At 44.0% G+C, this 12,818-nt stretch overlaps 1 protein-coding gene and 1 long non-coding RNA gene across 5 annotated transcripts in view; one reads left to right on the top strand and one right to left on the bottom strand.

The window, feature by feature from the left end:
- The window catches only part of ITGA6 (integrin subunit alpha 6), a 79,248-nt gene that overhangs the window by 37,792 nt on the left and 28,638 nt on the right, over positions 1–12,818 (bottom strand). For 3 of the 4 annotated variants that reach the window (XM_003253713.4, XM_003253714.4, XM_030804140.1), the window contains exons 2-3: positions 2,565–2,689; positions 654–733 (exon numbers count right to left, since the gene is read on the bottom strand). In XM_003253713.4, the coding sequence (XP_003253761.1) occupies positions 654–733; positions 2,565–2,689 (205 nt within the window). The remainder of the gene's footprint in view (positions 1–653; positions 734–2,564; positions 2,690–12,818) is intronic. The other variant, XM_030804141.1, reaches the window with a different exon arrangement.
- LOC105738514 lies at positions 1,853–3,958 on the top strand. The gene is made up of 2 exons (XR_001114333.2): positions 1,853–2,403; positions 3,646–3,958. It is a non-coding gene; the product is annotated as an uncharacterized LOC105738514 (long non-coding RNA).

Below are 12,818 nucleotides of genomic sequence, written 5' to 3'. Positions count from 1 at the left end.
TTAAAACTACCTGGTTATTACTTTCCAAGACCATGCCCATATTTTTACTAACTTATCTATAAAGCTATAAAATTCCGAGGACAGAAATGATGGTATTAAAAACAAAACAAAACTAGACATCTAGAGTTTTAGGAATATTTAATAAAGGTTCTTTAATAAGTTATTTAAATCTGAAAGTTCTAAAGAAAAGTAGGTTGTGTGATTGCTTCAAAGTATATCAGGAATCACAGGAGACATAAGGCTTTGATTACTTTTTTTTTTTTTTGAGATGGAGTTTTGCTCTTGCAACCTCTGCCTCCCAGGTTCAAGTGATTCTCCTGTCTCAGTCTCCCAAGTAGCTGGGATTACAGGCGCATGCCACTATGCCCAGCCAATTTTTGTATTTTTAGTAGAGATGGGGTTTCATCATATTGGTCAGGCTGGTCTCAAACCCCTGACCTCAGGTGATCCACCCGCCTCGGCCTCACAAAGTGCTGGGATTACAGGCATGAGCCACCACGCCCAGTCTGATTTCCTTTTGACATCCATTCCTGCTTTAAAGCAATAAGTTCACTAGAATGTATGCTCCCTGCTTTGTCCCCTGCTGTAAGCCTGGTGCTGGCATGTAACCAGCAGTCCAACATTATAGGATGAACATGTGTCTCTACACTTACCACGACCTTGCCCCCTGGACCTTGGCTCTGGACGGTGACCCCCATCCACTGATCTTCCTTGCTTTCTGACGTGGGGTCAGCTGTAGAAAGGAGCACAGTTAGCCTTCCAAGTGACTGCACGTGCCAGAAACCATCACTGAACAAAAATACAAGCAACTGTTTCCAAATGGCCTTGACTCTGAGTCCAGCTACTCGATAAATTCACTTACTCAATCCAGAAAAATTACTTGTCATCTCAAGGAAACAGAAGTGGTTTTTGGAATCTTTCAAAAATTTGAAACATAAATACTTAGCTCTATATAGTCACCTATTTTGTCCAACAATACCCTTTGCCCTCTCTTGATACCCAGGGTCCTGAATGCAGAAGGTAAGTGAAACTGTAAGACTAAGGGAGCCCTCCAAAATACATCTCTTAAGGCAACAATGTAAAATCTAGTATTCACAACTCCAGCTACCATCCAAACTAACACAAAAAATGGGTACTTCTCTATATACTCCCCAATTTTTTTTTTTTATGTAACAGCATTAAATGTTCTTTTCTTTACTGGAGATGGGAGAAAAAGACTCAGATTTACTTTAGGATCTTGTAGCTGACAATGTATCAATGCCAAACAGGAGAGTTACTGTTAGTCACAGAGAGGGGGACCACAAACACCACCAGGTGCTCATTTCGGTATCAATTTAAACCCACTATGTGACCTATATGCAAATTTTTGCACTCCTCCATGAGTAGCAATACAGACACAAGTTTTAATCTTGAAACATTACAAAAATATGAAACTAAACAACTTCAGACAGAAGGAAAAATGCTAAAATGTTAAAAAATAAGTCTAGATACTGAGATTGCCAGTGGGTTTTTTTATTCTTCACAGGTCTGTGTATTTTACCAGTTTCTTAAAATTAACACATATTATTTTCTAATAAAAGAACACGTTATTTCTTTTCTTTTCTTGAGATGGTATCTTGCTGTGTCACCCAGGCTGGAGTGCAGTGGCACGATTTTGGCTCACTGCAGCCTCTGCCTCCCAGGTTCAAACAATTCTCATGCCTCAGCCTCCTAAGTAGCTAGGACTACAGGCGTGCACCACCATGCCCAGCTAATTTTTGTATTTTTAGTAGAGATGGGGCTTCACCACGTTGGCCAGGCTGGTCTTCAACTCCTGACCTCAAATGATCCACCCAACTCAGCCTCCCAAAATGCTAAGATTACAGGTGTGAGCCATGGCCACCTGGCCAATAAATGTTATTTCTAAAAGATGACGAAGCAAGAGAAGAACATAAACACAAATCTGCAAATCTACTTAGACTGAACATATCATATGAGGTTTGGCTCTAGCTTCTCAGTACACTAATTGCTCTGCTCAACCTACAAGAAGCCAGGTACACTGGATTTCAATATGCCTACCTCATGGTATCTTCTACCAATCCAGAGCCCTTAACAAAACAAGTCTCTATCTGAGACAGTAGGGAAAACTTTATCTCTGTTAGCCAGCTCTCATTCCAAAGGGGTCTGATATTTAAAACTGTCTTTCTCCCAAATATTTTAACAGCATGTGAGAACTTTTGGCTGATGAATACAAGATACGCTCATTCATTCTCTTCATTGCTATGAAATCAGTTTTTCCACAACCTCCTGCAGAACCTCAACACATCACTAGGTGGCAACATCCCTACACCATATCGGTTTAGAAACCACCTTTAGGAGGAGCAGCAAAACACGCGGCATCCCAGTATGATTTTTCTAAATAAAGTTAAGTAAATATTTTCAGGGCAAATAAAAAACAGTCGAGTCTGATGCAATTAAAAGAGGTCCTCTCTACAAGAATAAATGTTAGTCCCCACTCTCCTCCCTCATGGCAACAGTACAGGCAAGCTGCCGGAATGAAGGCTGAGTGAGGGAAAGGAACGCACCATCGTTATCAAATTCGATCCGCGTGCATGGCCCCCGGGCGGTGATGTCGCAGCTGTACAGCCCTCCCGTCCTGTTGGCTCTCTGCAGTGGAAGCGCTCCTGCCCGCGGGGCCCCCACGAGCAACCTGTTGATGAAACAAACAATTTGGAGATTTCAATTTAATATACATTTAACATTTAAATCAGTCAGAACTAGGAGATAGTGGGATTATTCTTTGTCTAGGAGTCCACTAATTCTTCAACAGCTTAGGCAGTGAGTGAGAACAAATGTACAGTCCTGTGGCTGGTTCATGCAAAACGCACAAACACAACTAAACAGGGGAAGCCAAAGAGGGGATACCGAAACGAGGAAAATAGGCCTGTCTCTCACAGTATGAGCATTTCTTGCTGGGTATGATCTGGTGTTTAAAAGACACCCTCTTCATAGACTACAACCTCTAAGCCCCTATGATGCCAGGGATATCATATGAAACTCAAGAAACCAAATACCTGTGACAATGGAAGGAAAAAATGGCCACACTAAATGTAATAAGCAATAATATGTCAGTTTCTAACACTGTGCCTTCCTGAGGTAGTTTTCAAGGGTAATTCTGACCATATCTTAGATTTTCAGTTTATATACTGATTGAGAGAACCTAACTTAGGTAAGTAAGATACAACTCGACTGAATTATTCACTTGCAGCCTTGGCCTCTTTCCAATTTTTTTTTTCCCCGCCAGTTTTATTAGGGTAGAATGGACAAATAAAAAGCAGATATATTTGAGGTGTACAAGTTGATATTTGTTCTTCCAAGTCAGTTCTTACTTCCTTGTACTTTTGTCACATTACAAGAGTTCGTCCTCTCTCATCCTATCAGTCTCCCACAAAGGATTCAGGGACAACTGGTGTAGTTCCACTTATGTACTAGGCACTGTAATATTCCTTCTTCTTCCCAACCGAGTGTTTTTATCTCCTATAAGGAGGCCCCCAATCCAAATCCACAGTCCTTAAAATTTCACCATCCCACAGCTGGACAGGCTCTTTAGAGATCCAACAACCTTGTTGCTAGGTCTCTTTTGCTAACAGCTTTACTCACCATCAGGTTTACAATCTTTGAGGCCTGGCTGACTCATGGGACAACTAGGACAAGAAACAAAGACAAAGAACACACACCTGACTGGACAGAGATAAACCAAGAGCTGAGAGTTTTGGAAACAAGGCTGGAGCTGAGGAAAAGGACTGGGAACACGAACCTGTACAAACAACAAACTCTTACAACAGAAAACAAGCCACTCCTGGCCGTCAAGAAACCCACAAATCTCAGAAGCAAAAGCAAAACAAATGAAAATACAAACCAAATAATGTCTATTACCTTCATGCCTGTTGGGTCCCAATAAAGGAATCATTCCAATAAAGGATTAACATATTTTTTCAAACCAATATCATGCAGCAGGTGCCACAGGAGGCAAGTGTACCTGGAAAGCAGGGAAGGGGGCCAGATGATGCCCAGACAGAGAAGGAGGGGTGGCTCATGGAGAACACATAGCCCCAGCACTGTCCTTCCTCCCAGATCCCTGGACAGTCACAGCCCCCACCTCCAAACCCACCCTACATTTGAAGGAACAAAACAGCACACACCAAGGTACAGAACTGACACACAGACTTAAATTAGGAACTGGAGTAGTGTCCTTGGTGCCTGAACCTTCTTGACAGAGGCAAGGCCAGGGCCACAGGGGTCCCTACAGGTCTGCTCCACACCTATTCCAGTGATGTCCCTGATCCCAGGAACGCCAACAAACAAGTACCTGGGAGGTGAACTGGCCTAGACTGTAAGGTGAATGTGTTCAATTACTGTACTTGGCAGATGTCAGAGGTGGAGTCATGTGGTGGGCGCTGGAAGGGATAAATGGGGTCCCAGGATCAGAGGCCCAGAACCCCAGGACTTTCACACTGGAAGCCCCTGAGAGAGACCAGTCCTCCAATTTTACAGATAAACAGAGGCCTTGAGGAGCTTAATGACTCATCCCCCAAGATCTCACAGCTAGTGGGTGGCCATGACAAAAATTATCTTGGTGCAATGTTGTCTCCATTTCTTTACAAAGCTGCTTAGGAAGTAAAACCCGGGATTTCAAGTTTACAACCTAGTTGAAAGGGCAAAACTTACACAAATAAAACATCACAACCAAAACTGTTCTGTATGCTGATAAAGTTAAGATAATAGAGACAAGTAGAGGGAAGGAAGAAAAGCATTATTGCAGTTGGGTGGAGTGAAGGCTGGGTAAGAGATTTCCTGTAAAGGTAACCACCGGCAAAGAGAAGCCTAGAAAAAGCAGCACAGGAGTCCCAGTGTCTTAACTGTGTGTCTTCCTAACCACTTCCTCTTCTCACCCACACCCAAGGTGGCTACTAAGTTACCTAAGGCAGGCATAAGGCTTATTTCCTGTTTATCCCATTCCCACATTCTTTCATCTATTCACTCAACAAACGCTGATTAACAGCCTCCTGGGATGAATAAGGAATTGCCCCCACTCCTCAATCTCTGGCCTGGGGAAGCCTGATCCGTGAACAGGTCATGAGGTCATGAAACCACAGGGAGCTAAAGGCAATGAGAGGATGGAACAGAGTGCTGTGGGCACCAGCACCTGCTGGAGAGGAAGGGAGGATGTCACTAAGAGATGACAGCGGGGCTGGAGGTGGCCAGATAAGGAACACAGCATATGCAAAGGCTGCAAGGGAAGGAGCCAGAGAAAAGAGAGAAGAGGGACACAGTGGGGTGACAAGAAGGGGTCGAGGATCAGCAGCCTGGTCAGCAGCGCTAAAGGACGAAGGGTCAGAGACTCTCTGAGCCCCAGGCTTCTGTAGCCTGCTGTGTCCTGCAGGGTACAGCTGCTTTTGGGTGTCCTGTGGTTTAAAAAGCTGTGGAGGTTGTCCCATTTACATGCCCAGTCCCTCAGAGTGGGTTGGCTTCCCCTAGCCTCTCTGCCACTTATTCTCCACTCTCTGTAACTAATATGTGTGGGACAAAGAATAGACATTTAACTCGAATTTGTTGGCTGGTTACGGGGGGTGTGGTGACAAAATTTCACAAATGCCCACACCAAGCTGTTGCAGAAGAGGTCCTCGTGTCTTACATGAGGTGGCTACTGCAGATGACAGCAGACCACACGGCAGGATGGGGGCAGCAGGGTGGTTTGGGGAAAAAGGACAACAGATTCGAGAAGAGACCTGCAAACAAGAGAAACGTACCCACAGAGAATAACGTTAGCTGTTGCACTGCCTCTGGGCGAGCTCCGCCTGCACGTGGTCCTGGCACTGTCCTTCCTTCACCTCGGGTGGTCCCGCAGGGGATGGAGGAAGCAGGGGTGTTCCACTGCCCCTCGCAAATCCCCTGGGCGGCCGCGGGAGGAAGAGCCGACGCCCAGCAGCAGAGGGCGCCCCTGCTCCGGTTACACCCGGTCTCCTGGGACCCACCGCGATAAGGTGGCAGAACCCATCATGGAAAGGTAAGGTAAAGCTACACCTTGATGAGAGAACACAGTAACCCCAACCACATTCAGCAACTGGAGGCGCCTTCATCCTCAAGGTAAAGCTGCCCTCCCTGGTTTGGGAAACAAGCAAAGGCTCTTAATTCTGCCGGGAACCAGCCTTAAAGGCAGGAGATCACAGCCCATTAGCTGAGGCTATGCCTAGCAGGAACAATAAATAAGGTACATAGAGCTGTGTCCAAACATGACAGCAGAGAGCAACCTATCTACTTCCTAATCTAGGTCATTTAGGCTCTGGGTGCTGGTTTAAGATGTTCAGGACATGGTTGGCTCCTGAGCTAGCAGAGTAGGTATAGGTCCAGGAGGGACAGTCTACACCTAGGAAGACCCTCAGCCCACACAAAATCCAATTCATGCTCAAATTCCAGCTTTCTTCCCCTTTCCCTCCAAGGCCCTTAAACGCTAAAAACTGGGCCCAGGCCACCCAGATGGTTCAGTGTGAAAAGCAGGTACTCGTGCCCAGGATGCTCACAGCAACTCCTAGGACCAGGGCAGCTGCAGCACTCATTACTGACCGTCCCAGTACGTATGAAGGAAGAAAGAGCTATGTGACAACTCGACCTTCAGAGCCACAGGGACCAAGGGATATGAGTTAGGGCCTTTGTAGGGAAGTGATAGAAATTAACAGAGCAGAGCCTGAGAGGTCTATTCCCATATCTGGTCAAGGCCAAGCAAAACTAAACAAAGGCAGCTACTCGGAGAGGCTGAGGCAGGAGAATGGCGCGAACCCGGGAGGCGGAGCTTGCAGTGAGCCGAGATCGTGCCACTGCACTCCAGCCTGGGCGACAGAGCGAGACTCCGTCTCAAAAAAAAAAAAAAAAAAAACTAAACAAAGGGCAAGAATCTGGGTGTGAACTAAGATCATTTCAAAACCGGCCAGTGGACAATGACCTCCACTGAATTTTAAAGCTGCACCGAAATAAAAACTGCCTTGGGATTTCAACATATCAGAAACCCACACTTAAAAGGCAAAACTCAAAACCACAATATCATCTTTAAAGATAAGAAATAAACACTGAGATACTAAAATGGAATGTAAAAATCTAACGATATAACAGTAACCGGGAATATGATATAAATTCAGGTCTTTGGAGTCTAATCAGAGCTCTAGGCACAGAGACTCAGGACTCACTGTCGTGCTATGAACACGAGGTTATTTCAAAATTCCTCAGTAAGCCACACTCCTGTTTCATATATTCAAGTTCTTCCCCAAAGAGAGATGGTATACTTTTGCATAAATACTTCAAATCAAAAGTTCTAAACACTGGGACATTTTAAAACTCCAAGGACAATGGCAGCTTTGCTTCACTGTCTTTGGCAATAATTCATTTCCTCAAGGATTAAAGATTCTGCCCCTAGCTATGCAAGCTGGTCAGAGGAAACATGAAATATTGCACCATTAGAACAAGAGCACTATTATTGCTTAATTTAAAACACAGCCTTCTTAGTTTGTCCAAATTAAGACCTAAAAAGTTAGAAAGTAGCATTACTGTGGCAATTGTGTCACCTCTACATTTAACCCATTTTCAAACTCAGGATTTAATTTTTGCTAAAGTATTAAGTACAAATGATAGGAAATAAAAAATAAAGGACTTAACGGTAGAAAGCAACAGATTCCAAATTCATCCCAAGCCCCATACTCTGGACAAACCTCTTTTCATTCTGGATTTACTTCTCCATAATTCTGGATTATTATATATGTATTGATTTATCAGCTTTAGGCAATAACTTTTGGCCCCATAATATGAAAAGGAAAGAACAAACTGCTTGCCACTTCCCATCCTATGTTTAATAACTAGATTTAGTTCCTCTATTTGCTACTCCGAGTTTTAAAGATTTAAACCTCTATTTTCCCTTCAACTTTTGACAAAAACCTTGACTCCCTAGTTAGTGAGACAAAGCTATGAGCACTTGGATTCTTCCTTCCAAACTTTCCTCTTAGTTTCTCCATGTCTTGCTATCTGCCAGCTACACCTTTACATTTACAGGACCTATTACTACCACTTACATTTTGCCTTTTAACCACAATTCAGTCATCTATTCTTTTACATAGCCAAATAAATATTATTCAGTGCTGAACCAAACTGTATTCTGATTTTCCTTTTTCTGTCTGGGAGCAGTGTCAGAAGCCCTCGGCCTCAAAGGAAACTGTTCCTAGCATTAAGGTCAAACAGACTTGCTATTCTTACATTCTATCAATTGCTTTGTGTACTTCACATTTGGACCATGACTCTTGCTTTCTTTGGCTTTTCTCATTGCCTTTCTTTTTTCTTATATTGTTCACCTTTATCCAAGCCTCAATCTTCTCTAAGCTCCCAAGCCATACCCGCGTTAAATCAGGATCTCATCTTGGCTCACACCTCCCTTCTCAGAGCCCCTGGACCCTTCTGCAGCAATGTAGACCTGATGCTCTGCCAGGCCTGCTACACAGGATCATGCTGGAACAGCCCTTCATGGCTATCCTGGGGTGACTGGATTTGATCTGGGATCTGATGTTCCCCCTTGTTTGAATTACTTTCTTAAATACTGTCCTAATAGCATATGACAGGTAAACTGAGTGACTCTGCATATACAAAAATGTCTTTATGCTGCTCTTGATAGTTTGGGTGTAGAACTCCAGGTTGAAAAACATTTTCTTCAGAACCTTGATGGCACTGCTGTAATTAATTCTAGTATCCAGTGTTGCCAGTGGAAATTCTGGTGTTAGTCTGATTCTCAAAAGGGTAACTTTTTTTTTTTTTTTTTGAGACAGAGTCTCCCTCTGTCGCCCAGGCTGGAGTACAGTGGCATGATCTCAGCCCACTGCAACCTCTGCCTCCTGGGTTCAAATGCTTCTCATGCCTCAGCCACCCCAGTAGCTGGGATTACAGGCATGCGCCATCACACCTGGCTAATTTTTGTACTTTTATTAGAGATGGGGTTTTGCCATGTTGACCAGGCTGGTCTTGAACTCCTGGCCTCAAGGCCCCGGCTACCTCAGCCTCCCAAAGTGCATGAACCACCGTGCTCCACCGAGGGTGACTTTTACGTTCTCTACTTTACCCAAGGCATTCTGAACAGCATGATGGTGAGCCTATGTGTGACCTCTGTCACTCCGCAGACTTAGGACATGAATTTCCCAGAAACTTTTTTTATTGTGTGTGGATCGTTTCATTTGTATGTTTTCTGTCCTCTTTCTGAAACCTCTGTTAACTAGTCAGGTGGTGAACCTCCTGGGTTAATCTACCCTTTCTCTCATTTTCCCTCCTTCTCTGTGGTTCTTTTTCAACTGTATTTTCTGCTATTTATACTGAAATTTTTAATTTCAGTAGTCACATTTGCAGTCTTCAAGAGCTCTTTGTTCTGATTGTGCCTTTTACATAACAGATCCTAATCTTATTCTGTGGGTTTAACATGTTCCCAAAATTCTAAGCATTTTGCCTAGTTTTCCTACAGTTCTTTGTGTTCCTGGATTATCTGTTTCTTATAGTTTTTCTGCTGGTTTACTTCGGCCATTGCTTTTTATGCTGCTAGCTCTCATCACATGCCTGATAATCCCTGTTCTCTTTTGTTTTGAATGTTGTATAAAAAGGTCCATTTCTGGCTTGCTCTCACCCTGAGCAGGAATTCTGAAAAGGAGTCCTGGGTAGGGCTGCTGACTCCAGGGATTCGCTTTAGGCTGAGTGGGTAGCCAGCTAGTTATCAGATTGCAAATCACTTCAAACGCCAGACTGAGGACAGCTTAATTCTTGGGTCCCAGCATTCACACTAGAAGCCCTAGTTTTGGGGAATTTTTTTTATTTTTAGTGTCATGACTTGGCCTAATCTACTTCTATAAAGAATTCATTCTCAGCCAGGTGCGGTGGCTCACGCCTGTAATCCCAGCTATCTGGGAGGCTGAGACATAAGCATTGCTTGCACCCCGGAGATGGAGGTTTCAGGAGCCAAGATTGTACTACTGCACTCCAGCCTGAGTGACAGAGAAAGACTGTCTCAAAAAAAAAAAAAAAAAAAATTTCTTTATTTTTGTGCATTGTAATCAATTTAAGCTTTGTAAAACACGTACATGTCAACATTCCCCTATCTCCCTGCCCCCAAAAGTGCTATGGATTTGGTATTTTCCCCACAGCCAGGGTGTTAAGTGCCAGCAACCCCTACTCCAGACAGAGGTAGGGAACGATGGAATCACCTGGTCTCCGTGGACCTGTGTGGTCCTTCACTTCCAGACCCACTCCTCTCTCCTGGTCCCTGCTTTACCTGATCACTCTTGGTTGGGGGGCAGGGGAGGGGCACATGATGAACTCTAGACTTGGCTCCTTCCCCTGCTAAGGTCATAAGCCCAGATCTCATCTGCTTTCTGCTTCTTCATAATCTCTAAACTATTAGGGAGCCTTGAGGAGCCAGGAAGCAAACCCATATACCTAGTTTGCCATCTGGAACCACAAGTCAAAATACAATCATTTCTTGCAGGCATCAGATTTTCATCCCAGCCTAGTTCCCCCCACAGTTTGAAGGGGGATGCCTTTCCCCAGCTGTTACCACAACGTCTCTCTTATCGTGACTACCACTCCTCACGTATTGTGTATGCCTAAATAAAAGAATATAATGGGGAAAAACATTCCAAACTTTTTTTTTGGCTAACACGTATATTGAAGCTTTATGAATGCAGATGGAAGTCAACTGACATTTGATCGTTTAAATTTATACAAACATTTAAAGTCACACATACTAAACATTCACTTAATAATCTTATTTGTATTTCATCAAGCAATTTTAATCAAACTCTGTTTCTTTGACATTACTTCATCAGAGAGCAATGCCTAACCCAGTTTTCTAGAACATTTCCAGGATGTTTTGAAGTTTGTAACATCCAGTACTTGCAATTATGATGCTAAATCCTGAGGAATGAGTACTGAATGTGAGCTAAATTTCTTTGCCTCTTTTTTTTTCTGGAGACAGACTCTCGCTCTGTCACCCAGGCTGAAGTGCAGTGGTGTGATCTCAGCTCACTGCAACCTCCACCTCCCAGGTTCAATCGATTCTCTTGCTTCAGCCTCCTGAGTAGCTGGGACTACAGGTGCCCGCCACCATGCCTGGCTAATTTTTGTATTTTTAGTAGAAATGGGGTTTCACCATGTTGGCCAGGCTGGTCTCGAACTCCTGACCTCAAGTGATCTGCCCACCTCAACCTCCCAAAGTGCTAGGATTATAGGTGTGAGCCACCACAGTGGCCTGCCTCCTTCTTTAAATTATTAATTTTTATTTAAAACCAAAGTTAACCTCTATCAGCATCCCCAACTAAAATGGATTGAGGTCCTTTTAGATTAGCCAAGGTGTTTACAACAGATGACTGTGTCATTCCGAAATAAAGTAGTCAGAAGGGCAGCTCTCATAAGAGAACAATTTTGTAACATTCAAATACAAGGGGAATAATTTTGGGGTAAAAAATAAATCTTGCTTTGTATTTGGATTATAAAGAAAACACCTATTCTAGACCCCCTACATCAGAGAGCTATCTATGTTATGGGCATGTATGCTAGCAAGGGCACCTGGGACAATCCCTCTCTTCCTGGGGGTGCTGGGGCCCTTCCACACACAGGCTACGTTGTACTGAGCCATTTTGGGTCATCAGACCATCCTATGGAATGGTTAACGCTTCTAGCCTTAGCTAGGCTGGCCATGTGTCCAGGTTTCCCCAGGACAGCCCTAGGTCATACCTGTTGTCTAAAAATTGAACATTCACTCCACTCCCTTTCATTAAAAGTGTCCTAGTTTGCAAGATGAATGATATGGTCACCCCAGCCTTGGATAGAAAGCTGGCAAAGAAACCTGACTGATGCAGCAGCTTGAATTCAATAGCACCACGCTTCAAATCTCAACAGTGCAGCTGCATCTGGCCGCATCTGGCCCTGGTATGGTTTCACAGGCACAGGTGAGTTATTTTGGTCTGGGAAGCCATATGGCCAGTCTCCACATGATCAAGATACCTGAGGGTAAGCTCATCTGGTCAAAGCTCACTGGCCTTATAAGAGTCCCTCTCCTTTCCCACAGCTTGACCCTCCAGGTATCCACTGACAGAAGTACTGTCTCTCCTCTGGCTGCAGGGGGAAGTGCCTGCTCTCTAAGGGCCAGTGATTAACAAGGAATGTCCACACCCTCTACCACTTCCTGGCTGCCCTCAGCAAACCTGGTGGCCTGCCTTGACTGCTCAGTCTTTACTCTCCTCTCTTTAGTTAAGGGTCCCCCCCTTTCCTGCCTTCTCCACCTGGTGAAGAAAAGCAGAGGAGGCGTTAAAGCTTGTTTGTGCTTTTATCCAAACCCTGTGCCTCTGCCTCTGTAAACTCTTCTCCCTTTGAACAAGAAATCAATCTACCAGACTAACACCTCATATCAGGCTTTCTAGCCTATATGCATGTTGGTGTGTGTGTACTTTATGTAAAAACTATTTTCCTTATTTTGGTGACTGATTTGGAGATCTAAAAAGACATCTGAGAACTCTGTACTCACAACAAGTTCTATCCAGCAGTAATGAGCTATGCTTCAGCAAATATTATTGTATTCAGTTTGTCCCATTTTATCAGTCCCAAAGAATCATTTCAGAATAACCTGGAAGGAAACTATTTCAGTATATATGTTTTCCTACAAGTAGTTAAGATAAGGAAGGGACTTTCTTTTTCGGGGAAAAGTCACGGCTATTCACAACTATTTAGCAGCAGTCGCAGTCAGGGTTGGTGTCTGGACGTGAAATTCA

Source organism: Nomascus leucogenys, chromosome 22a (assembly GCF_006542625.1).
Source record: "Nomascus leucogenys isolate Asia chromosome 22a, Asia_NLE_v1, whole genome shotgun sequence".
In the NCBI taxonomy this organism is placed as follows: domain Eukaryota; kingdom Metazoa; phylum Chordata; class Mammalia; order Primates; family Hylobatidae; genus Nomascus; species Nomascus leucogenys.
The sequence above is the reverse complement of the archived record's forward strand: the minus strand, read 5'-3'. Positions and strand labels throughout refer to the sequence as shown.